Source organism: Arvicola amphibius, chromosome 5, assembly GCF_903992535.2.
Source record: "Arvicola amphibius chromosome 5, mArvAmp1.2, whole genome shotgun sequence".
In the NCBI taxonomy this organism is placed as follows: Eukaryota; Metazoa; Chordata; class Mammalia; order Rodentia; family Cricetidae; genus Arvicola; species Arvicola amphibius.
The window spans coordinates 157,015,724-157,040,384 of NC_052051.1; the positions used below are offsets into that span (position 1 = coordinate 157,015,724).

Here is a 24,661-nt window from a genome sequence, read left to right on the forward strand (position 1 = left end):
AAACTATGTTCTTTTAAATTAATTTTTCAGAAGGACGCAGGACTGGCTTTTGTCATGGCAAATCTTCATTTTCATCACCTTGTGGAGAGAAGCACATTAGGCTCAGCCACTCTGTATGTATCTGTATATGGGTGAATTGGATTCTCATAAGGTTCGAAGTCAGTTCCATCTTAATATTCTTAGGATAGCTGTAAAAGTATTTTGTATCCAGTGGACTCAAGACATCAGACATGACTAAGAAAATTAGCTATGGCTAAGAAAATTGTATTATGGACAAATTGTATTATGGACAAACTCAGTTTGTTCCAGTTTCAGGACTGTATACCTGGTAGGGTGTTCCTTAGAGGCAGGAGTGCTTTGTTCTGAGAGCTACCATCCTCCCTCAAGTTCTCATATTTAATAATCTAAAGTTTCGAACTTGGAAAATGTCCAGACCTTTGGCCCTCTGGTTGACTCTGGTCTGTTTTGTGGGTGTCTTCTAATATATCAGCCTGGTGATAGGTGGGGAACAATCTTTTTTGTCTCCCTGTAGCTTTCCCCTTGCTCCCTCCTTACTCAGTTTTTAAGTATATGTAAAGCTTCTGGATGCTTTTAAGTGTGCTGCCTTCCATGGTGGTTTTTCTTACTGAAACGATTGGCTGGTTTTAGCTTGCGTCTTAGCCTGATTTCTTGGCCTGTAGGTCTGTGTTGGTGCCCCTGTCTGTGGTCACTGAGAAGACCGAGGGCATGGTGGCCTTTGTAGACCTGCTGTTGTAGGGCGGATCTCAGTCACAGTGGCTGTGCTGGTCTGGTGGCTGCCCATGGAACTCGATATCTGTGCCAGTTTTTGTTAGAGGTTGATGAGAACAGCATGGAACAGTTCCTTTGAGTTCACAGAATGAAGGTTATTAGGTTCCTATAGCGTGTCATTGGTGGGAGTAGTGTTTTGAATAGATAATAAATTTTAGGAGTGTTTTACAACCAAGTATTTTGCCTGTGATGTTGACAGATTTGTGTGTGTGTTGATTTGTTTTACAGCCCCTATGTGTCGCCTCAGCATCATGGTCCCTTTTTGGATGACAGCCCGGAATATGGACTGCAAGGCTATCAGCTGCACATTGACATGCACGGCGGTGGGACTTTCTACCTGTGCAGTACACTTTACGCACTCTTCTCCAGCAAAGGTGAAGTTAAGTTAACTCTGTTTCTGAGATTGATAGGTTGTAGGGGAGAGAGAGGAATCACCCTTCTAGCTGGTCCTTTGTAGTCCGCCAGCCCGGCTGTGTTCTCTGGCCCTCCCTGTGCATGGGCCTCGTGAAGCACTGCAGCACACAGCAAGCCTCTCTGGCTGTTTCTGTCTCCCGCTCTCTCAACTTTGCAGGATGCTTGCCTTTTCTTTTCTGTCGATGTTCCTGAGAGTTTTCTTAACTCCAAATCTTCCCTTGCCCCTGGAATTTGGTAAATGTGATCACCGGGTGAATGCCTTAGCCTTGCAGAGTGAGACTAAAGAGAAACCAATTTTTCTCATATTTGCACTACCTCGGTGTTTGCCATTTGCCACACTTTCCAAAATTAAGAAAAGGGCTGGGGGAAACTCAAGCTCAGAATGCGTGCCCTGTTCCTATCCACCTGCTTGTTTCCTTTTGGGATTGCTTTAGGAATTCTTAAACTTGAAGTCTGGTGTAGCTCTGCTTGGTGAGTGTATTTTATAGAGGAAAATGTAACTTCATTCCGCATCATATTACAAGGCGTGCTGTCAGGCTGCCCGTCAGTAATGCTGAATGAATCGTTTGGTTAGGAGGACGATTGCATTTCCTCACTATGAAGGTATTCTTTTTCAAACATAATTACCCACAATCCTCTCCCACTTGGTGGACTTGCCATCCACTAATGACTCTTGTCCAAATCATTTTTTTTTTTGCTTTGCTTGTTTGAGTTTAGAAAAATGTTGATTTTTAAAAATTATGGCGTGTGTTTTAGGTTTGTTGACTGAGCTTTTCTGTAAAGCATGTTCTCTTTTTACCCGGTGAGCTACGGAAACAGCTAAGCACTCAGTTCTCTCCCTTTCAGCCACAGATTGTAAGTTAAGAAGGCGACACCCTTTTATGGTAGACTAAAACTTCATTCATGGTTAGTGTCACATTGGGCTTTAGAACTTTTATTTACTTAATGACTTATAATTAGCTGTAGACGGCCCTCCTTTTGAAGCTAAGATTGTCACCAGGACAGTATCAGCTGGTGATCTGTGCCTTTCACATGTGTTAATCTGCAAGCCTCCCTTGCCTTTTGGGTTGAGGAAGATTCTCGTGCTTGTTGGCATTTCCTTTTATTCACTAAAATTGCTCTTCCATAGTTTCCACATGGGTGTAATGTACATGATTGCTCCCCGCCGTCTCCCCCATCCCTGTCATCCACCCTTCTGCAAATCCCTTTCCTGCTTTCATGACCTTTTCTTTTGCTTTATGATCCACTGAGTTAGTCAGGGCTGTCTGTGTAATCATGGGTTTGAAACTATCCTTTGGGACTTAGTGGACTCCCCCCTCGATACACAAATGAAAACGATTATGGGGCCTCACCAAAATTCCACTGGTACTCAGTAGTTGAGCATGAAAGAGTAGGGCCTATGAACCTCTCCCTCCCCCATGGCTGGCTGTGGACAGGGCCAGTTCTTTGAAGACCCAGTGCGTGTCTTGTCTTCTCTGTGTTGCAGCCAAGGTGTGTCATATTTTCAGCAGTAGGTCCTTAGTTCTGGGGGTAACCAGGAGGAACGATAGAGCTTGTATTGTGTTTGAAGCCAGTGGAACCTCCGTGACCAACATCCCTTACAGAAGTATCCCCACCTGGCAGTGGGGTGTTTTCTTGTTGACCCACAGACTCTCTAGGAACAGCATTGTCTATCATTATCAGCAGTTTCCCCTTTAGCTTTTTAAAAAAGATTCTTAATTGAATTACAAGATAGTAGGTGTGTGGATGGATTTCCAAACACTTTTCAGCTTGCTTAGCCCTTCCCTTCCCTGCCAGGGTCTCTCATCCTCTGTGTTTGTGCTAAGCCTGTGTTGTCAGCAGTCCGCCCTCTGCTTTCATGGCCTTCACTGCCCAGAGCCCACCCGCCTCCCTGCATGAGAGAGGACAGGGAGCACTGTCCTTCTGGGCCTGAGTACCTTACTCCGTATTCTTTCCAGTTCTGTCGTTTACCTACAGTTTCATTTTCCTGTACAGCTGGGTAGAACTCTATTGGGTATATGTCCCACATTTTATTCTGTTTCCTGCCTGTTGTGAATAGAGCAGCAATGAACATAGATGTCCAAGTATCTCTGTAGTAGGGTATTGAGATCCTTGGATATATACCCAGTGGTACAGCTAGGTCATATGGTAGATCATATTTTTGGTTTTTTTGAGAAACGTCCAGATTGATTTTCAAAGTGTCTGTGCTAGTTTAAATTCCCACCAGTGCTGTAAAGCGTTCTGCTTCCCCATGCCACTGTTTGTCATAATCTGTATTTGTGATGGTGGTCATTTATGATAGGATATTAAAGTAGTTTTAATCCTTATTCTCTGGTGACTAAAGATGTTGACCACTTTTAAAACTGTTTACTAGCCATTCATATTTATTCTTTGGAGAACTCTTTCTTTAGTTCCATGGTATATTTTTTAAATTGTAGTGTTTGTTTTTTTCTATCTCTCTTTTCAGCATTCTTTTATTATTATTTTTTTATTAAAAATTTCTGCCTCCTCCCCACCTCCTATTTCCCTCTCTCTCTCCTCACTCCCCCCCCCCAGTCCGAAGAGAAGTAAGGGTTCCCTGCCCTGTGGGAAGTCCACGGTCCTCCCCCCTCCATCCAGGTCTAGGAAGGTGAGCATCCAAACAGGCTAGGCCCCTCCAAAGCCAGTACATGCAGTAGGATCAAAACCCAGTGCCATTGTCCTTGTCTATCTCTCTCTCTTATTTGGAATTTCTAGACAGGGTTTCTCCGTAGTTTTGGCTGTGCTGGAACTCACTCTGTAGACCAGGCTGGCCTAGAACTGACAGAGCCTCCTGAGTGCTGGGATTAAAGGCGTGCACCACCATGCTTAGCTCGTGTTTGTTATCTTGGTGCTTAGTTTTTTTTTTAATTCCTTGTATTTTCTAGATACTAATCTTTTTGTCACATGTGTAGCTGGCAAAGATTTTATTCTATTCTTGGGCTGCCTCTTTAGTTGATTGACAGTTTCCATCTCAGTACAGAAGCTTTGTAGTCTTATGAGATCCCATTTATCAATTGCTGGTCTTATTTCCTGTGCTGCTGGAGTCCTATCAGAAAATCCTTACCCATATCTGTATGCTGAAGCTTATTTACTACTTTTTCCTTAGCAGTTTAAAAATATTTGGTCTTCAGTTGATCTTGGATCCATATGGAGTGAATTTTATTCAGGATGAGAGCTAAGAATCTAGTTTCATTCTTTTGCATGTAGATATCTACTTTGACTAACAGCATTTGTTGAAGATGCCATTTTTCTGAGTATTTTGAACATCATTGCTAAAAGTCATGTGTCTGTAGTTGCAGTGACTTGCATCTCTCCCCTCTTCTTTCTGTTACCCTGCTCCATGGGTCTGTCTTTGTGCCAGTGTGATCCTGTTTTTATTACTGTGGCTCTACAGTACAATTTGAAATCAGGGACAGTGATAACATCCAAAGTATTCTTGTTGTTACTGTTGTTTAGGCTGCTCATGGTCTTCTCTGTTCTCACAGTCTTAAAAGTCCAAGTTCTCTTTAAAATCCCAGTGTCTCTTTAAAAGTCCAAAGTCTTTCAGCTGTAGGCTTTTATATAATAATAATAAATAATAATAATTTTATGTAGTGTATTATTCTAAGAGGCAAGAACCAGGGAACAAATCACAGTCAAATCAAAACAAAACAAAAATTTACATCAGCAATGTAAAAATTTCAGTGCTTGACATCAGGGACCCACATATGGTCTGGGCTACAAGGGGCTTGAGCAACCCCACCTCTCTGGCACTAAAATCCATAGCTCACATAACTTGTCTCATAAATTCATGTAAGCTCTACTCCACAGCTGCTGATGTCCTTGGGAATCATCCCATAGTACTGATATTTCCCATATGCTGGGATCTTTGCTTCCACAGAGGCTGCATCTTCATCAGTTGCCACTCCCATCCTCTCCTCAGGGACCCCAGCCCTGCCATATGTTGTTAAGCCTCAGTTTTTCTCCATGATCCCTTCATGCCATCAGACCAGCACCACCTGAATAACTCTTACCATTGCCAAGTTTTGCTATTGCACAAGATGCTGGTTTGGTCACCCTGGACAGTGTTTCTGTGCTGACCTTGAGGAAGTACTCTAAGAAGACTTTGCCTCCGTGATACTGGTCTCTTCTTAATCACATCTGATTTCTTAGTCTCAGCTAGTCAATATCGGTTATCCCACTAAAACAGATGTTTTATTTCAGAGATGCTGATCTTTTATCATAGCTAACTCTTCAGTCACCCTGGTCTTCTATCTTTTTAAGCATTCCTGTCTTCCGAGTTCTGCTACATCAGTTATCAGTTAGGAATTACTAGTCCTCAATCAAAAACATGACCCTACAGAGTTGCCTATAAGGCCAATCTAATGGGGTTTTTTTCTCAGTTCATGTTCCCTCTTCTCATGTTTAGTTGACAAAATAAATAAAGTAATTAATTAATAAATAAACACCTCCCTTGTTGTAGGGAGCGGGGCCCCTTGTTCCAGCTGCCTGGTTAGCTTACACCCGAAATAATCACACAGAAATTGTATTAATTAAATTACTGCCTGGCCCATTATCACTAGCCTTTATTGGCTAACTCACATCTTCATTTAACCCATTTCTGTTAATCTGTTTATCACCATGAGGTCGTGGCTTACCAGGAAAGATTCAGCATGTCTGACCTGGTGTCTCCTGACTCTCTCTGACTCTGTTTTCTTCCTCCCAGAATTCAGTTCTGTCTTCCCTGCCTACCTAAGTTCTGCCCTATCAGGCCAAGCAGTTTCTTTATTGATTAACCAATGAAAGCAGCACGTGAACAGAAGGACAGAAGGACCTCCTGCACCACTCCCTGTAGTTTTCTTTTTCCTTTCTTTCTTTCTTTCTTTCTTTCTTTCTTTCTTTCTTTCTTTCTTTCTTTCTTTTCTTTCTTTCTTTCTTTCTTTCTTCTTTGGGGCCCACCACCTAGCTCCCAAATAAATGCACCGACTAGACATGGTTTGTACAGATTACCAACCAGTCTATAAAATTGTTTCTAAAGCTTTTACAGCTTTGAAAATGTGAAAAGTTTCACACTGTAAAAATAAAGAGCACGCCAGTACTGCCTGTTTACAGAATCTCCCGACTTACTCTTTTTCCTCATTGTGTTGTCCTCATCTCTTCCAGTGTACGTGTCTTATACACACATGTTTATGTATGTAGAGTGTACTAGCTACTGCTGAGTGGGTCTCCATCTGTTTGTGCTGGAGTTGTTAGTGATCAAGTACACGTGAGCACTCATTGTAGCTGCTTCTGCAGTTTAATGTCTTCAGGAATTACTGTGAGACTGGAATAGAGCCTGTCCTGTGTCACTGATGTGGCCTCTGCAGCTAATAGCTAGTGACCTTTCTGCTTCCATAAGGCAAATCTGGATCCACCTCACTCCAGAGCAAACACCTGGCTACATAACCATCGGGATATGTTTGTATTTTAAGTGTATGCATAGCATGATTAATAAAAACCAGAGACAGAAATTGGGGTTCAACCTGAAAGTCAGAAAAGCAAAAACAGCCAGCTATTGGCTCTTACCTCTACCTCAGTCCAAGTGGCGATCCTGCCTCTAGGAATCTCAGAATGAGACTGAGAGCTGTCTGCTCCGGTTTTATAATCCTCTCTAGTTCTGGGATTAAGGGTGTACAGCACTACCACCTGGTTTCTATGGCGAGCTAGTGTGGCTATTGGGATTAAAGGTGTGTGCCTGGTCTGTAAGGGTGATCAGTGTGGCTGTTTTACTCTCTGAACTTGAGGTAAGTTTTATTTATTAAAATACAAAGTATCACTATATATGCATTTTAGGGTTTTCTCTGTCTCTCTCTCTCTCTCTCTCTCTCTCTCTCTGTGTGTGTGTGTGTGAGACTGTAACTGTCTTTCCAATGTTGTTGGTTTCCTAGATGTGGTCAAAGCAGGGTCTGTTGTGTTGATGTGCTGCAGTAATGTTCAGTCCAGCTCTGTACAGGGTGGAAAAACCATGTCAGTGATAACATGGTTCCTAAACATGTAAAAGTTGAAGTTAGCGAAGGAAAATGTTAAATTAAGTAATTTGTCTTATTTAGATCATGTGCTCTGTGTGGGCATTCACATCCTTCCCATGCTTAAGGCTCTATATAGTAAAAGGGTTTTCCTATGTGGCTTCAGGGCATTTCTCCCTCTTCATGTGATTCCACTAAGAGTCAGGAGAGGGAGCTGTTGCCATCAGAGTTTGTAATGTCTTTTAAAAGTACAAATGGATTGTCCTTTACAGTTTTTGAGGAACTCTCTTGGTACCCTGTAGTATATTTAGTAAATCTCAGCTATGTCACTGCAGTTCAGGATGACAGAACGTTATCCCTATTTTTTTTTTTTTTTTAAAAAAAAACTCTTTGTCCCTATCAAGGATGAAATGTTTTATCATCATGTCTCTAGAATTTGGGTTGCTCTCTGCTTTCTTTGTCCTCATTGAGACAGGAGGGACCTGGCCAGGCACTAATGAGACAGCTTCAGAGAAGCCCACAGGGTCAAAGAGTCAAGGCCAACTTGTTTGGTCCTTCATTAACAAGTAGTGACAGAATTCAAGGATGAAGCACATATGGGAATAGACAGAATTTCTGCATTTCAGCAGTGAGTCCTAGAGCTTGCTGAGCCAGGTGCTGATACACACTTCTGCTGAGAGGGAGATACCAGGAGTTCTGTGGGGCCAAGGGAGGAACAGGAGACAGTTGTGGTGTCTAGACTAGACACGTTCAATACCCAGGTTACTGTAGCAGAGGAAGGCTAAAGTTAAGTAGGGTGTGACACAAACAGAGCCCGGGCCTGGTCATTTCGTAGGCCATTTCTAGTGTTCTGTCTGTGAGTAATGATCATATATATGGAGCCTAGTATTTTGTTGGCCATTTCTAGTGTTCTGTCTGTGAGCAACGATCATATGTATGTGCCAGTTTCATCCATAAATTGGTTGCAATTGTTTATTTAAAAATCTTAGTGGGAACTGTAAAACTTGCAGAATTTGGAGGGGTTAGGATATAGCTCAGTGGTATAACCCTTGCCTAGTGCAAGACCACAGGCTCTCTTCCCAGCCACGCAGATGGACGGTTAGGTGGGTGGTGGGTAAGTAGGTAGACAGATGAGGGCCTCTTTGGGAAAACGAATAGAGGGATGGCTGCAAAACTTGGACTTAAAATTCTAATGGTGAGCTATTAGAATCTTTTCTGTGCATGCTGTAGGACTTGAGACAACAGGGAGATAATAATCAGAGAGTCAGGACAAAATTTAAGAAATAGACTGTTGCCACGACATTTGAGGCCCTTGTGTGGTCCTTGTTGCTGCCATCTGCTTTTCCTTCTGCCAGAGGGAGCCACCATTCTGTATTGAGCTAATTGTTCCCCTATCTTTTTCTTTTTAAAATTTAAATTAAATTGAAACCTTTCTGTATTGTGAACTGATAACACCGAACAGATCCGTACTGTCTTTGGAAATGAGTGGTGAGACGGGGGCTGCTTGGCGAGCAGTAGCCTGCATGCCTGCCATTGGGAGACCCAGACAGTGGGGCCGAGGACACTGCTCATCTCTTACAATTCAAAACCATCAGAGTAGCTTAAACCACTTAATTATATATGATAAACATTTACTTAAAGAAAATAATTATCACATAGTTTAACTAAGTATAACATGCTATATCTTTATATCTGGGTGTGTCTTCATCATGTAGAGTATATTAATTCTTGAAAACTTTGGTATAGAATAGGTTGTGTAGAATAATTTGCAAATAATAACTGGCAAAGAGGATCTATAGAGTTGAATTTATAGGGAATGTAAATCCTCAAAGAGTTTATTATATATTTATTTCAGAGGGAAAAGTTCTGATGAAGTATTCAGAATAAGTTCTAAGGATCTCGTGCAGGCTACATCTTGGTCACAATATTTTCTGTTTGTAACTCATGTCATGCACTTTGCTAAAGGTTCTTTGAAGTTTTTTCAATACAAGCTGCTAAAAGCAAATCAGGAGTCTCTGGTGGCTCTTGATGCCTGAGGTTAGGTTGCTGCAGCACAGTGGTGAGGAGCTGAGGAGCTGATAGCAGTGGTGCCGGCCCTGGGGCAGCTGTGCTCTCAGGTCTCTCTCTACAGCTGCCCATGCCCAGCGCTGCCGTCATAGCAGATCCTGCCGAGCCTCTGATTCCTGTTGTTGTGGCTCCAGCTCCCAGCCATGACCTCCAAGTCCTGCTTTGCTGTCTTCTCGTCGCTGACCTTTAGGCACATGGTGTTTATTTTGCAAGGTCAGAAGTTATTTTAAGTCCTCTGGTTTCATGTGCCCAGGCTTCTGGACACTACTGTTTGGGTAGATTTTGCTACCTTTCAGCTCGACTTGATATGCACTCACCATGGTTTCGGCCACTTCTCCTGTGGTTGTTTTGACTCCTTTTCTATGGAGCCGACTCATGCTCACTAAGGAACTGCAAAGCTGTCTTTCTTTGAGGTTATATAAGTGCTTGTGTACTTCTTTCTGTGTGTGTGTGGAGGGCAGTGTTCAGTGTTGAGTGTTTTCTCCTTTGCTCTCTACCTTATTTTTTGAAACAGGTTCTCATTGAACCTGGGACTCAGTGGTTGACTGGACTGACTGGCCAGAAAACCCCGGGAGTCCTTTTCCATTTCCCAGTAATGACATTGCAGAAGCATGATGCTCCTGTCTACAATGCTTTTTAAAGATGGGTGCTGCGGATCTGGACTAAGGTCCTCATGTTTTTACAGCAAACACTACGCACTGAGCCATTTCCCCAGCACTCTTTCCTTGGGATTTTTATGTGTTTTGCCACTTTGACAAGTCATAGCTATATTGAAGTTTTTTTAAGTGATTTATATAATCTTTTTTTCAAAGAAAAAAATTATGATCCTTAGAATATCACATAATTGATGACCTTTTTGTGTATTCCCATTAAAATTAAGTATAAGAGAAGATTAACTGAGCATATATTTTGCTGTCTGAATTCAGTTTATTGGAGGGTAAGAGAGAAAGAGGGATAACAGCACAGGAAATACTTGCAGAATGACTGGTAAGTTAGTATTGGAGGGTGTTAAAAAGGTGCCTTATGGGTTTTCCTTTGTGTAGTTTTATCCCTCCCTCCCTCCCTCCCTCCCTTCTTCTGTGTTTGAAAATGCAGATAGATTGATGTCATTTATGATTAGTTCCAAAGCTTATTGACTCATTAGGACAATTCATAGTCCTTAGGATGCTGATGTGTTAGTGGATAAAACCAACAAAAGAAAGATCTGTGGAGTGAGGTTCACTGGAAACCACCCAGTGCCTAGAGTGCTCACTGTTCTCGGGGGTGGGGGGGGGGTGCTCCCAGGACTGTGCAGAGCTGATCAAATCTTACTGTAGATTCAAATTTTTATGGGGGCTGCTGTCAGTCCCTGCGACCTACAACTACTGTCTTTCCAGACTCCTACAAGGAAAGAGGCGCTTAGTATAAACCAAGAGCACAGGCACCAGGCACAGTGAGCAGCCTTATCAAGCAGGTGGAGGGTTCTCTGAATCCTGTCCGCCTGGATGTCAAAGCCTGCCCCTGGGAGCAGAGCTTGTGAAGAGTAGATGGGCTCCAGCACGCTGTGCCTGTGTGAGCTCTTTCTGCACAGCTCTCCATTAGCATTTTGATTAGGTTACAGTACAGCCTGGTGAACAGAGGAAATAGTCCAGTTGTGTCTTTGAAGTGTAAATCGAGCTTGCCAAAGGGCCTGATCAGCAACGCAGAGGATAAAGGAATGTATACTTATTTGATCTTAGTATCAAGCTAATTATTACCAATTTCCAGAAGCAGAAGGAGAAAGGTTTTGCCCACCATGGTATATTGTAGTCTTTTATCAGTATTCAGAGGTGTAGTTAGAGTAGAACAGAGAGAAGCAACTTTAATAGCAAAGCTCGCTGCTCCTAGCCTTTGACTTTTAAGAAAGTGTGCTTTACTTTTTAGAGCATCTTTAGGTTCATAGTAAAACTGAGAGGAGGGCCATGCAGAACCGTCCCATATGATCCCTTTTGCCACTCCCTTTACCATGCCTCACCAAAGAGGAGAGTTAGTCACAGCCGATGCCCACGTGAACCACAGTGCACAGCAGTCACCTTTCTTAGGTGTGTGTCTGCTGTAAGTATTCTGTGCAGCCACTTCATTACCTTAGAAGGCTTCTGTTCTTGCCTTTCCTCGGTGTCTGGCAGTCACTAGCCTTACTATCTTCATACTTTGTGTTTTCTTCACACACTTCACACAGAATGGTACACAGATGTAATTATGAAGTGCACACACTTCAGATTGACTTAGTTATTATCATGTAAGGGTTTTTTTTCTATTTTTTATAGTGTGATAGCTCATCCTTTGTTAATACTGCTTAGATGTAGATTTTTCATTAATATACTGAAAGAAATCATGTCTAGTTCTAAGTTTGGTGAATTTTGATTAAAATACATTATATATATATATATATATATATATGTTCATGCAGAATTTTGGTTTTTTTTCTCATTTTTTTATTAAAAAATTTCCATCTCCTCCCCTCCTTCCCCTTCCCTCTCCTCCTCTCCTCCCACTTCCCTCCCCTCCCCTCCATCCATACCCCCACTCCCTCCCTCTCTAGGCCAAAGAGCCATCAGGGTTCCCTACACTATGTTAAGTTCAAGGTCCTCCCAACTCCCCCCAGGTCCAGGAAGGTGAGCATCCAAACTGACAAGGCTCACACAGAGCCCGTCCATGCTGTAGAATCAAAGCCTATCGCCATTGTCCTTGGCTTCTCAGTCAGCCTCCTCCGTCAGCCACATTCAAAGAGTCTGGTTTGATATCATGTTCCATCAGTCCCATTCCAACTGGTCCTGGTGATCTCCTGTTAGTTCTGTCCCACCGTCTCAGTGGGTGAACGCTCCCCTCACGGTCCTGACTTGTAGAAGGAACGGCGGGCTGCGTCCCGCCACCCGGCCCCTGGCTAGCTTTACACCCGAAATAATTACACGGAAACTGTATTCTTTTAAACACTGCCTGGCCCATAGTTTCAGCCTCTTATTGGTTAATTCTCACATCTTCCTTTAACCCATATTTAGTAATCTGGGTAGCACCACGAGGTGTGGCTTACCAGGAGAGATCTTAACCTGCGTCCATCTCGGAGAGGAGCAGCATGGAGACTCACTATGGCGAATGCCTGAATCGTCTCCCCAACTCTGCTTCCTTGTTCCCACAATTCTGTTCTGTCTACTCCGCCTACCTAATTTTCTGTTCTCTTAAAGGGCCAAGGCAGTTTTCTTTATTAGTAATGAAAGTAACACATAGACACTCCTCCATCATTTCCCCTTTTTCTGTTTAAACAAAAAAGAAAGGCTTTAACTTTAACATAGTAAAATTACATATAACAAAACAGTTATCAAGCAAGAATTACAGTTACAATATTTATATCTATTTTATCTTTTATCATAACTAAGGAAAACTATAACTACCTATTTATTCTTCAACTCCATCAAAGACTCCAGAAGGATATAATGCTACCTAAGTAAACAAGAAATAAGTAACTTATAAAACTCTAGAAATGACAGAGACAACTCGCTGCCTGGACAGTCACCCAAAGTTCCTCTGTACCGTTGGGGCATCCATCTTCAGCCTTTAGGCCCATAGTGTCCAGCAGACTTTTTCATGAAGCAGGAAATTCCAAAGACAGTTCAGTCACTTTCTGCTGTGTCCTGCAGAACGTCTCGCAGACTCTTTCATGAATCAGGAACCCCGAAAGACCATCTCACCTTTAGGCAAGTTCAGCAGTCCTCTCTCTGCGGGTTCTTTGTGTCCAGTTTATGGAACAGTCCAGCCAAGAGCAGTTTCTTGCCCAAATGGCTAACAAACTCCATAAGTAGCCTCTTTGATGCCCATCTTCCTCTTGAAGTAGATTGGTGCTGCCAGGAGCAGACGTGTCTCATTGTCATGAAAAACCCTAAGTTATTAAAACATTAAATGCCATATTCTGCAGTCTTTGAAAGATATGAAGAATGTCTATCTAACTGAAATATGTCTCTACATATCTAGAAAATCTAATAACTTGACTACAAGCTTAACTATTATCAATGATTATCCATTAACAACCTATATTTCCTAATTATACATTACAGTTTTTAAAATGAACTACAATCACAATAGCTTAATCAAGATAAGAAATACATATACATATAACAAAATTGACCTTAAAATCTATACCAATGCAAATTATTCATATCTATATCATCTCCCCCTTTAAATGTAAAAGAACATTTATAAACAATATTTGGGAAAATGGGCGCAGTTATTTCTCTCCAAACTGCTTCCTGCTGAATGGGGGCGCTGTTATTTAGGTCTTTTATGGTGTAACCTGTGTGCTAGGTTCCTCTCAGTTGGCAGTTGAGTGAAGTAATTTTTTGAAGATGTTCATAGCAACCTTTCAGGAGGGCGTGGTCTATCATACCATATTGGGATAGAAGCAATCCACAGAGTCTCATCCTCTGTGAAAACAAAAGAAGAAACTCTTTTCCAAAGCATCATGTTCTTAGATCCAAATCCTGAAGTCATACCGTTAAGATGTCCATTCTGGTCTAGCCTGGCAGCCCATATAATGAAATGTCTCTCTGTACTTAGCTCCTTTACAGTCAAAAAAATCAAAGAAAACACAACAAAATACATAATCCAGACTCTCTGTGAATTTTCCATTTTTACGTGGCTTATTTTCACTCTATCACTTTACTTTATTCTGTCTCTTTAAAGACTTTACCCCTTTTTTAAGGCATTAACTTTATTCTCTATATATTTATTTTTTTCTCTCTCTCAAGCCTACGTACAGTCATCCAACATTGTGACCCATATGGGGGTCTTATATGTCTGAATCTGTCCTATTGTGAATCTGTAATTTTTTACTATCCAGGAGCATTTCTTAAAATGTTAAGCACTTCTTAAAAACTTAAGTTGCGCCACTTATAGGTAATACGGTACTGCCTGTTTCCAGCCAAGTCTAAACCTTAACTGCGCTGTTATCATGGTAATTACGATAGATCCTGCCTGAGCTCAGTACAGTTCAGCATGGCGGAGCAGAGCCAAAGCTGCTACTGCCTCAGTCATTTGGTGCCCCTGAGCTGCACAAAGTTCCAGGTGCACAGCAGTCCACATTGGAGCTGCACTCAGCAGTTTAATTTTGATACTGAGCGTGCAGCACAGAAACTCTCTTAATCCAAGTCACAGCCGAATCTGAAGCGCAGAGCACCGTGCAGTCTGAAAACATCTCTCTCTCTATGGCGGCAGGAATCCGCAAATGCTGTCCCGCTCGCCTAAGCCTGATTCCGCCATCTGCCCAGGTGCAGGCAGGGAGCAGTGAGCCATTGGCATGGTCTCAGAGTACTTTCTTTCCGATCCCAAGCGGGCAAGGTTTTTAAGTGGATTTAGTCACCACGTTGGGTGCCAATCTGTTGTGTGAAGCGGCGGGCCGCCGCCGGCTAGCTTTACACCCGAAATAATTACACGGAAACTGTATTCTTTTAAACACTGCCTGGCCCATAGTTTCAGCCTCTTATTGGTTAATTCTCACATCTTCCTTTAACCCATATTTAGTAATCTGGGTAGCACCACGAGGTGTGGCTTACCAGGAGAGATCTTAACCTGCGTCCATCTCGGAGAGGAGCAGCATGGAGACTCACTATGGCGAATGCCTGAATCGTCTCCCCAACTCTGCTTCCTTGTTCCCACAATTCTGTTCTGTCTACTCCGCCTACCTAATTTTCTGTTCTCTTAAAGGGCCAAGGCAGTTTTCTTTATTAGTAATGAAAGTAACACATAGACACTCCTCCATCACTGACTTTCTTGCTCATGTTCTCCGTCCTTCTGCTCCTCATCAGGACCTTGGGAGCTCAGTCTGGTGCTCCATTGTGGGGCTCTGTCTCTATTTCCATCCATCGCCAGGTGAAGGTTCTATGGTGATATGCAAGATATTCATCAGTATGCATGCAGAATTTTGTATAGACATTTTTTTCCTTCCTTCCTTCCTTTTTCTTTTTTTGAGTCAGGATTTATTGGTGTAGCTTTGGAGCCTGTCCTGAAACTTACTGTGTAAACCAGGTTGGCCTTGACCTCAAGAGATCCACCTGCCTCTGCCTTCTGAGTGCTGGTATTAAAGACATGTACCACTACTGCCTGGCTTTGTGTAGACATTTTTCAACTCAACATATTTGAGTATAAACAGTGAGGAGCACAATTACTCTATCCTGTAGCAAGAGTATGTTTACTTTTTAAGGAAGTTTCCAAACTTTAGATAGGTTCCAGAGCATCTCCCCCCCCACCCCACCCCCCCAAAAAAAACCAGACAAGTTATTCCTCTTAATTGCCCACCAGAACTGAATAAGATATCTTGGTCACAGAGAAGTAGAGAAATCAAGCTGGAACTGAGCTGGAAGCTTCCTCCGATGCTGGGAGGTTCTCCTCAGGCTCTGGGGCTCATTAGGCATCAATGATCATACGAGCTATAATGCCAAATTGCAAGGCAAGATATGCCCACTCATGCAATAGTGGCATGACTTACGTGGGTAGCCAACAGTGCTTTTATTGGGTTTAAGGTCTGTTCATAGGAGGGAATACCTACTTGGTACTATAAACCCTATAGTCAAAAACACATGTCTGAGGGGATCATAGGCTCTTGTTTAGATAAATTGACGTGGTACTAAACTACATTCTAAGCACCTGTGTTTATACTCAGATAATTACTAATCTTTTATCAGAAAAGCTTTTGTTTGTAGTGAACAGTGGTGAGTGCAGAGGCTCGTGCCTGCTCAGGATGCTTACAATTAATGATAGTTGATCTGACACTGTGAACAGACAGTGAAAAGAATGTAAGGGCCAGAAGTTAAGGAGAATCCTGTGCTGTCTTCAGGGTGTGACGGCCACTGTGAATGTCTCCTAGCAGCTGTGGTGGCTTGTACTGGGCTGTACAACACTGTTGGTCAACAGTCGTCATGAACTTTGGTGAGGGGCCTGTGTGGTCCTGCCCCTCCATGCTGAACTATTTCAGTTGTCTACCCATTGCTGAGCCGAGATGCTCTAATGGATATTTCCAAATCCAGTGACATGTCTGGTCCTGGTTAAACTCAGTGGGTCACAAAGCAGAAAGAAAGACACTTGTGAGGAGGAGGGGAAGGCAGGATTGATTAGAGAGGGAGACACAGGAGGATGGTGGTGACAATAAACAATACACCTTATGCATGGATGGAGTTGTCAAACAACAAAAGGAATCAACAAACAAATGAAAGAAATTGCCCAACTGTCTTCCAAAATGGCCGTGGCACTTTGTGTTCCCAGAGGCAGCAAGCGGTGATGGTTCTTGTTGGTTGGTCTTTGCCAGCACTTGCTGTTGTCTTCTCTGAGTGTTTTGCATCTTCTACATTGATAATAATATTATCTGTGAGGAAAATTTTTTACTTTTTTCCTTGAAATTAGGTACCCTTTGCTTGAGCTGTCTTGCTGTGCTATGTGCTGCTGTTACGTTGAGCTTCCTGTCCCAACATCAGAGCATAGGGCCCACTGATTATGAACTGAAGCCTTCACAATTAGTAGTCAAAATAGACCCCTTTTCTTCATAAGTTCATTGTTTCAGATCTTTATTGATAGAAAGCCAATCATTTTATATTTCCTGTCCATGTCTTACTTCATTATCCGAGACTTTCAGCACAGTCCTCAAGGTAGCAATGAGAAGAGACATCCTTTCTTTCTCAAGTCTTAGTGGGGAAGCTTTGGGTTTCTTCCCATAACTGTGATGTTAAGTATAATTTTTAAAATAGCTATTCTTTATCAGTTTCCTTTCTCTTTGTAATTTATTCAGGATTTTTCTTTTAGTCATGAATGGGTGATATTATATGTTTTTATTTGTTGATAGAACACATTAGAAGTATCCACTCTGCTTGTACCTTTTGGAATAGAGTTTAGAATATTGGTATCATTTTTTACATATTTTCCAGTGAAATAATTTGATCTTATGCTTATTTTTGAAAGATTGTTAATTATTGGCTCAGTTCCTTGATAGTGATAGGCCTGGATTATTTTCTCATCTAAGTTTTGACAAAAGTTTTTCAAGGAGTTGAACCCTTTCACCTAGGTTATCTAATTTGTTCAGAGTACTCCTTTATTGAACCCTTTCACCTAGGTTATCTAATTTGTTCAGAGTATTCCTTTATTGAACCCTTTCACCTAGGTCATCTGATTTGTTTGGAGTATTCCTTTATTGCCCTTTCAATGTTTCTTCAAGTTTGTACTGATGTCCCATTTTTCATTTTTGGTAATTATGAAATTTATGTTCACTCTTGTTTTTTTACTTTGCTTAGATATATTGATTTTATCTTTTAAGAACCTCCTTTTGGTTTCTTTGATTATCCTCTTGTGGTTTCACTGTTTTTTGTTCTGATTTTTATTATTTCTTTTCTGCTGCTTATTTCAGAATTAATTCACTCTTGTGGCCATCCAGTGTGTAGAAACAGATATAGTTTCTAGGTGGCTCTTGCTTTCCTGGTGTGTAATTTGGTGCTGTCAATTTCACTCGAAGCCCCGTATGATCTCATTTCACACACTTTGGTACGTTGTCATGAGGTTTGATCTTCTTGTTGGCCTGACTCTGTATAGAATCACTGTGGACAATGCTGCACGTCTCTAGGTGTGGCTTTCAGGGCTTTTCTGAGCGACTGTGCGGGTGACATGATCCATGTGTGGAGGCCTGGCCAGAAGGCCAGCACAGTGCGGCAATACCCCCCTCTATTCCTTGCTGCTCTGTGAACCGTTCTCTGTACTTTGTGCCTCCCTTTTCATGACCCATAGAAATTCTTAAATTCACTAAAGTCATTGAATCAGGAGCCAAAACGAGTCTTTTCTCTTTTATAGCTTGTTTTTGTTAGGCATTTTGTTACAACATTGAGAAAAATTAATATATTTATATCATTTAATTTAAAATATTTTTAAATTTCTCTTGATAATTGCTATCTGACCTTTGTGTTATGTAGAAGTTTGTTTGATCACCATGATATGCTGAAAATTTCCAACTGACTTTATTGTACTGTTTTCTACTTTAACTCCATTATCACATTTAGAGCCCTTTACATTTGTTAAGCTTTGTTTTATGGTTTTGTGGCCAATGATGCTCTATTTTTTTGCTGAGTATTCTATGTGAGCTTGAGAAAAATATATATTCTGCTGTGAGTTACCTCACAACAGCGTACCAAAGTGTGTGAAATGAGATCATGTAGGGATTTGAGTGAACTGTCAGCACCAAATCCCACACCAGAGACGCAAAGCCACCTGCAGTTCTACATGCTAGAAGGCCACGGAAGAGTGAATTAATTCCAGAATAATTAATTTCAAAATTATCTAAACAGCTTATAGATCCCATTATACCTAAGCAATTAATACTGTTTTTGAGTTGAACTCTGGTCTGGGTGCTTCTGACAGAGGTGTTGATGTCTCCATTCTGTCAGCGAAGTTGCTTGCCTCTCCTTGCAGTTCTGTTTGCGCACATAACTGGTGCTGTTCTATGCAGTGACAACAGGTGAGGGTTGGTGCATCCTTTTGATCACTTTATTACTGCCTAATAACTCCATAATGCCTTGGGTCAAAGGAACCGTAGGAAATAGGCCTTTAGGAACGTGGTTGATATGTGCATGTGTTCCTCCAGTCCTTTGGTAGCCTCTCAGCCCTTCAGTGAGCTGTGCCTCTGTACTGTGTGTTTCACCCGTGCCTCTTGGTTCTCTGCTAACTGCTTAGTCTGCTGTAGGAGGCTAGAGTTGATATTTCCCATTCCCTGGGCAGACTTGGCTATGCTAAAACTATGGTTGTTTTCCTACTGGGAGAATAGTTCTTGTTGCTTTGATTTTTTTCCAGTACTGACTCTTAAAAAGTGGCAAGACCCCTGGAGATAATAAACTGTTCTTGCCATGATGGAGTTCCTCTAGAGCTGGCTCAGATTTGTCCACCTGATTTCAGCAATGTGTGAGTTACTGCTCAGGTTTCCGAGCGGTATTAAGAGCTCTCTGTGTTATCTGACCTCCCTGTGTTCTGTACGCTATCGTGCTGTCGGGACAGGGCTCTGTATTATCTGACCTCCCTGTGTTCTCCTGTACGCTATCATGTTGTTGGGACAGGGCTCTGTGTTATCTGACTTCCCTGTGTTCTGTATGCTGTCATGTTGTTGGGACAGAGCTCTGTGTTATCTGACCTCCCTGTGGTCTGTATGCTATCATGTTGTTGGGACGGGGCTTTGCTCTGTCTGTCGTTCCCTTGTTCACCTAGCAGGAGTTGATCTGTCAGTTTGTTCAGACTCGGTTGTTCTTAGGGCAGATGGTCTCTTCCAATGCTAATGCTGAACTAGAAACCAGAATGTCTTTTTATTATAAGATTTTGAAATCTGTAGACAATTATTAGAAAAAGTAAATAAAACCGCTAAGACAACTATTGCTCATAACTTGGTCCATTTTCAAATTCATAACACTTTCTCTGCAGAAATTATTTGGAAAATGTTCTCTCTTTTTCCTTGTCATTGCATTGTGAGCATTTTCTAGTTTTAGAAAACTTTGACTTTGAAAAGTTGTATGAAATTCCAGGTTTATCTGATTTTTTGGTCCCTTCTTCCAATTGGGCATTTAATCTTTCATTTCTTGTGATTGAAGCACTGTTGTCATCAATATTATTTTGAAAAATCTCTAATGACTGTAGAGATCAGCGGTGTATCAGTCTACCCGGAGGCCTGTGGTCCTCACAGTGAGCACACTTACGAAGCGGCTTCACCATCACCTCTGACTGTTCACGAGAGCAGTTTATCCTTGTGCCCTTGCACACGTAGGTATCGGAGGCTGCTGATGAGGCAGTCACTGCAAGCGCCAGAAGGAGCTGGTGTTATGGGCCCCTATTTTCATGTTTCCTTTCCAGTCCTAGTCATATCTATGTTTGGCTTCATTATTTTAAATGTTGTGACTGTGTGCATATACTTCTTACAGATAGTTCTTCCATTTTGTCTTTTGCCTTTTAATTTTATACATATAGATATCTCAAAAGTTTTCAGTTAGTTTTAAAATTGTTTTATATAGAGCATCCTACTTTCTAAAATCAGACATACACTCACCTTATTTTCCTATAGGTTAATTACTTCTCTTCAGTTCTTACCCTTTTCTCTCAGGGTGATTGCCTCTGGTAAGGAAGCAGATCATTTAGATTTAATTATTGTGTTATGAAAATGTATGTCTTTTACCCTAGTTAGAAAGTTAGTGATATGTTATTTTCTATGCTTTTTATATTCATGTAAATATTTATTTTATGTGCATGAACTTGGCTAGAGTACCAAATATCTATGGGATCTTAACAGAGTCCTGTTGAATTTGTACATTAATCTAGAAGGAATTAAGATTTTATTAAGATTGGATTTAGGGCCTTGATCTTACTGATAAGCACTCCACTACTGAGTGGAGTGGTATGTACACTCCCAGTCAAACATACTTTATTTTGAGTTAGAGTTTTGGCTCATTTCTTTATTTAGGTTTTCCTTTACAGTCTGTATTAAGGTTCTCTAAAGAACAGAGTGGATAGAACAGGTTTGTAAAGACAGTAAAGGCGGATTCATTAGGTTGCTTACATACGTAGTCTGGGCAGTCCAGCAATAGTTGTTTCACACTGAAGAGGCCAAGAATCCAGTAGTGCAGACCATAAAGCTGAGCATTTCAGCAGTTGCTGGAGCAGAAGGCCTGGAGGGTTCTTGGAGAGCTGCTGCTCTCAGTCTGTGTTGGAATCCAGGAGGAACTGGCTGTAACGTGGGCAAAGGAATGCCATAACAACAGAGTAGAGCAGCGGTCCTCAGCCTTCCTGATGCTGTGGCCCTTCAACACCGTTTCTCATGTATGGTGACCCCAACCAGAAGCCTATTTCCACCACGGCTTCCTAACTGTAATTTTGCTGCTGTTGTGAATTGTGCTGGAAGTGCCGTGGTTTTCGGTGGCTCTTAGGTGACCCCTGTGTTTCAGGAGCCCTTCCACTCCAGAACTGCCGGAACAGATGAACTTGTCTGTCTGTCCTCTTGTCCGGCTTTAGGGCGAGGCGTCTTTCTTCATAGGAGTGCCGCTGCTGCTTGTGTTTCCCCACCCCAGATGCTCTCAACTGAAACAAGATTCACCGCACTACCTTAGCAGAAAACAGTTTTTGTGCTGATCCTATACTTTCCCCTCCATACGAATACTTTGGTTTTGTGTTGTTGTCATAAATGCACTCCTTGGGGCAAGGTCTCCCTTTTCTGCACCTACATGTCACTGTTAAGATACTGACTGGGCTGAGCATTCGCGCTTAGTCTGTAAAACATTGCAGACAGCTTTAGAAAGGTCAGCAAGTAGCAGATTCTCCTTTTTCATTGTACCGAGAGGAAGCTCTACAACTGAAAGTGAATTCTTTTGAAGTGCTTTTCCTTTCTAGATCTTGTGCATACATCATATTATCTTATTTTTGTGGCTGTGATACTAAAAATAGGTGGCTTTTTCATTCCCTCTGTCCCTGATATTAATTGCTTGCTGTGTTTCTAGGTCAGGGTGTACTCTGTAATCATCTATCATGACACGTGAGTCACTGGAAGCAGTGTCCTTTCTGGATGGTGATTATTAGAAAACTTAGAGCAGTCACCGCACTATGGCATCTTCATTAGGCGTACGTGCCACCTTTCTTCTGTTCTGTACTTCTGGTGGCTCCCGAGAAGTGCGCATTGCAGGCGACCGCTGCCCATGCCAGAGCTTACCTGGAGGAGGAGAGCCTTACTGTGGAGCATGCCTGTTTAGTTTTGGGGCCTGTTGAAAGATTACAGATGCTCAGACTGGGGCATTAGAAGTCCCGGCTTTGGCACTACACAGGCTGCGCCTCGTGAGTCTTATGTCGCCCAGGTGAGGCTGAGAACAAGCCGCCCTTTCTGAGGTCATTTCCACTGCTCTGGCTGCCGCTTGATCTGAACTCAGCTTTTGTTTGCCTTTGCTGGTGATCTGAATTCTTTGAAGTACATTGTTGTCAAGGAAATTATTTAAGTTAAATGTTTTAGATAGTAAGATATTTTGTAAGGGAATTATGGAAATAGAATCTCATACAAAACACATAATTTGGGAAACACAAGTGCAAAAATGTAAATGAAAGGCTTTCTAATTTTCCCTTGGTGTGAGTTTACGTTTGCATACCATGATCTTTGATCTCTAGGGTATCGATCTTAGAGCCTCTCCTTGTATTGCAAACTTCCTAACTGTTGGTGGGCCTACTTTCTGTACTCCTAATAAATTATCTGGGTCTCTTCTCTTTCTTGGTCTTTCCAGTGACTTCTTCCTGTTGGGACTAATGAGTCCTGGCCTTCAGCTGCTCTTCCCTGCTAGAACCTTCTAATTGAAGTTACTAGAAGCTGTGCCTAGCTTAGAGGATCAGAGGATGGGATTTTCACCTGTTGGCCATTGATTGCAGTGTATTTAAGCCTCCATAGTGCTATTAAAGGGGGGCTTTTGGTACCAGTGTTTGAAGGTCTGCATGTCGGTATGTCTCTGCGTGTGTTTCCTCAACCTCCAGCCCCTTGTCCAAAGCTCGCAAACTGAGGTCTAGCTCACAAAGCGCAGACCGGGGCCGTGGTGTGCAGCAATTCCCATCTTATACTCTATGTGGCATGGCAGAGACCCCTGCCTCGTTGTCCCTGCTGTCCCTGTATAGATTGGCCCACATCTGTTGCTCTGAGCAGCCTCCCACCCAGGCTGTCACTTCTTGCTACTTAGGATTCTTGCAGTCAGCTGCTTAGTGGCCCCTTATGTTTTGAGGAGCACCTTTCATTTTTCAGCCAGCATCTCCCTCCCCCTGCCCCCGTGCCCTCCTGCCATGCTTCCTCCCTCCTCGGCCCTCACATCTTCACTTGTCATAGATTTTTTTCAGTCTTGCTTTTCCCTGTTTCAGAGGAAAAGCTGTCCCACTTTTTTCCAAAATGAACTTTCCAATTTCTAAATATACCCACTCCTGCCTGCTCTGAGACCTTTATTTAGCCATTTGTCTCTGTCTCTTCCATCATCTCAAAGCTGCTTTCCTATCAGTTCCTCTTCTGCTTACAAATTTGTCTGTGCTTTTCCATGTCAAAATTATTTTAGAAGAAAAAACCCAAATTCTGTGTCAGGTAATTTTTAAAAATTTTTTATTAAAAACTATAAAACCCACAGCCTATCACAACCTAACAAACCATTTCATTCTGCTGAGGAATTCAGAGGTACATCTTAGTTCAAGTGTGCTTTGATGCAGGTCCACTGACGCCCATCATGGGACAGGATGTGTCTAGACAGCATATGCCAAGACCGCCCATCTCCTGTCCTACTTTGATTCTTCGCAGTCAGCTTCATTCTTAGTTAGCTCTCCTCCCTGGCTTTTGGGTCCTGTGTCTGAGGCATCTTTTCCACTTCTGCTTGGGATTGGTGTGCCATGAACTCACCCCTGAGTTAGGGAGCCACGTGGAGAGGACACTTGATAGCCGGGTTCACTTCTCTCACCAGTGCTCACCCCCCGACTTGTTGCTGTCAGGAATATAAGAGTGTGCTAAGCCAGGACAGCGTAGGGCTTAGACACCCTCCCAAAAGTATCCATGTATTTTTTTCCTAACCTGAATAAATTATATTCAGGTGTACTGAACTGATAGGAGATTGGTGCAAAACCATGGAAAGTAGAAATGAGACCTAGGAAAATGCCAGCTGGAACCATAAGCATAGCAATTACAAAAGCAAGCTTCAGACTCCACTGAATTTGACCAGTGGTTGAGAGTCTAATGCGTATATTCTCTTTAACCTGCAGTGACTGCCATCCCTCTTAGGAAAGTCCATCCTTCTGCATGTGTATGTATCTCTCTATATAGATCCAGTTACAGGACAGGTTTAGAGACTGCCCGGTGACTCAGAAGTTGTGTCTCCATGGCACCTAGATGTAGAGGGGGAGGTCGCTCTCCTCCTCCTCACCTGTGCCATTTCGGCTTCTGTAACAGAGGCTCAGGAGAGAACACTCCTGCCTACAGTGCTTGGAGCTTGTCTTTCCGTACTCCACCTTCTCCATCTGAGTCTAGGGACTTGACTTTTTTCTCTTTTGGAGATTTGAGAAATAATAAAGGTGTCTAAAATTAATTAGATAGAAAGTACAAAAAAAGTAGAAAAAACCATGCATATGCCTGTGAGTTGTTTATGTCAGAACATTACAGGGAATGAGGAACACTAAAGGTTTTCTCTCCTTAAGAGACAGTACCAATTGGTCCTGTTTGATCCTTACGACCTAATAATTATACCGTTGTGTTTTTGATTGCCCCTTTGTAGTATCTGTAGCCTGGTCAATACTGGTTAATACTACATGGCAAATAGCCTTGAGTTCATTGTGTGAGAGGTGGTTGCTGTTGCTCTTTCTATGTGTCTCTGTGTTAC

The 24,661-nt window shown here is 42.2% G+C and overlaps 1 protein-coding gene across 3 annotated transcripts in view; it reads left to right on the forward strand.

Annotated features, from left to right (window-relative positions):
* Fbxo15 (F-box protein 15) overlaps positions 1-24,661 on the forward strand; it is a 49,615-nt gene that overhangs the window by 19,041 nt on the left and 5,913 nt on the right. For all 3 annotated transcript variants that reach the window (XM_038329390.1, XM_038329387.1, XM_038329389.1), the window contains 2 exons: positions 31-113; positions 1,018-1,163. In XM_038329390.1, the coding sequence (XP_038185318.1) occupies positions 31-113; positions 1,018-1,163 (229 nt within the window). The remainder of the gene's footprint in view (positions 1-30; positions 114-1,017; positions 1,164-24,661) is intronic.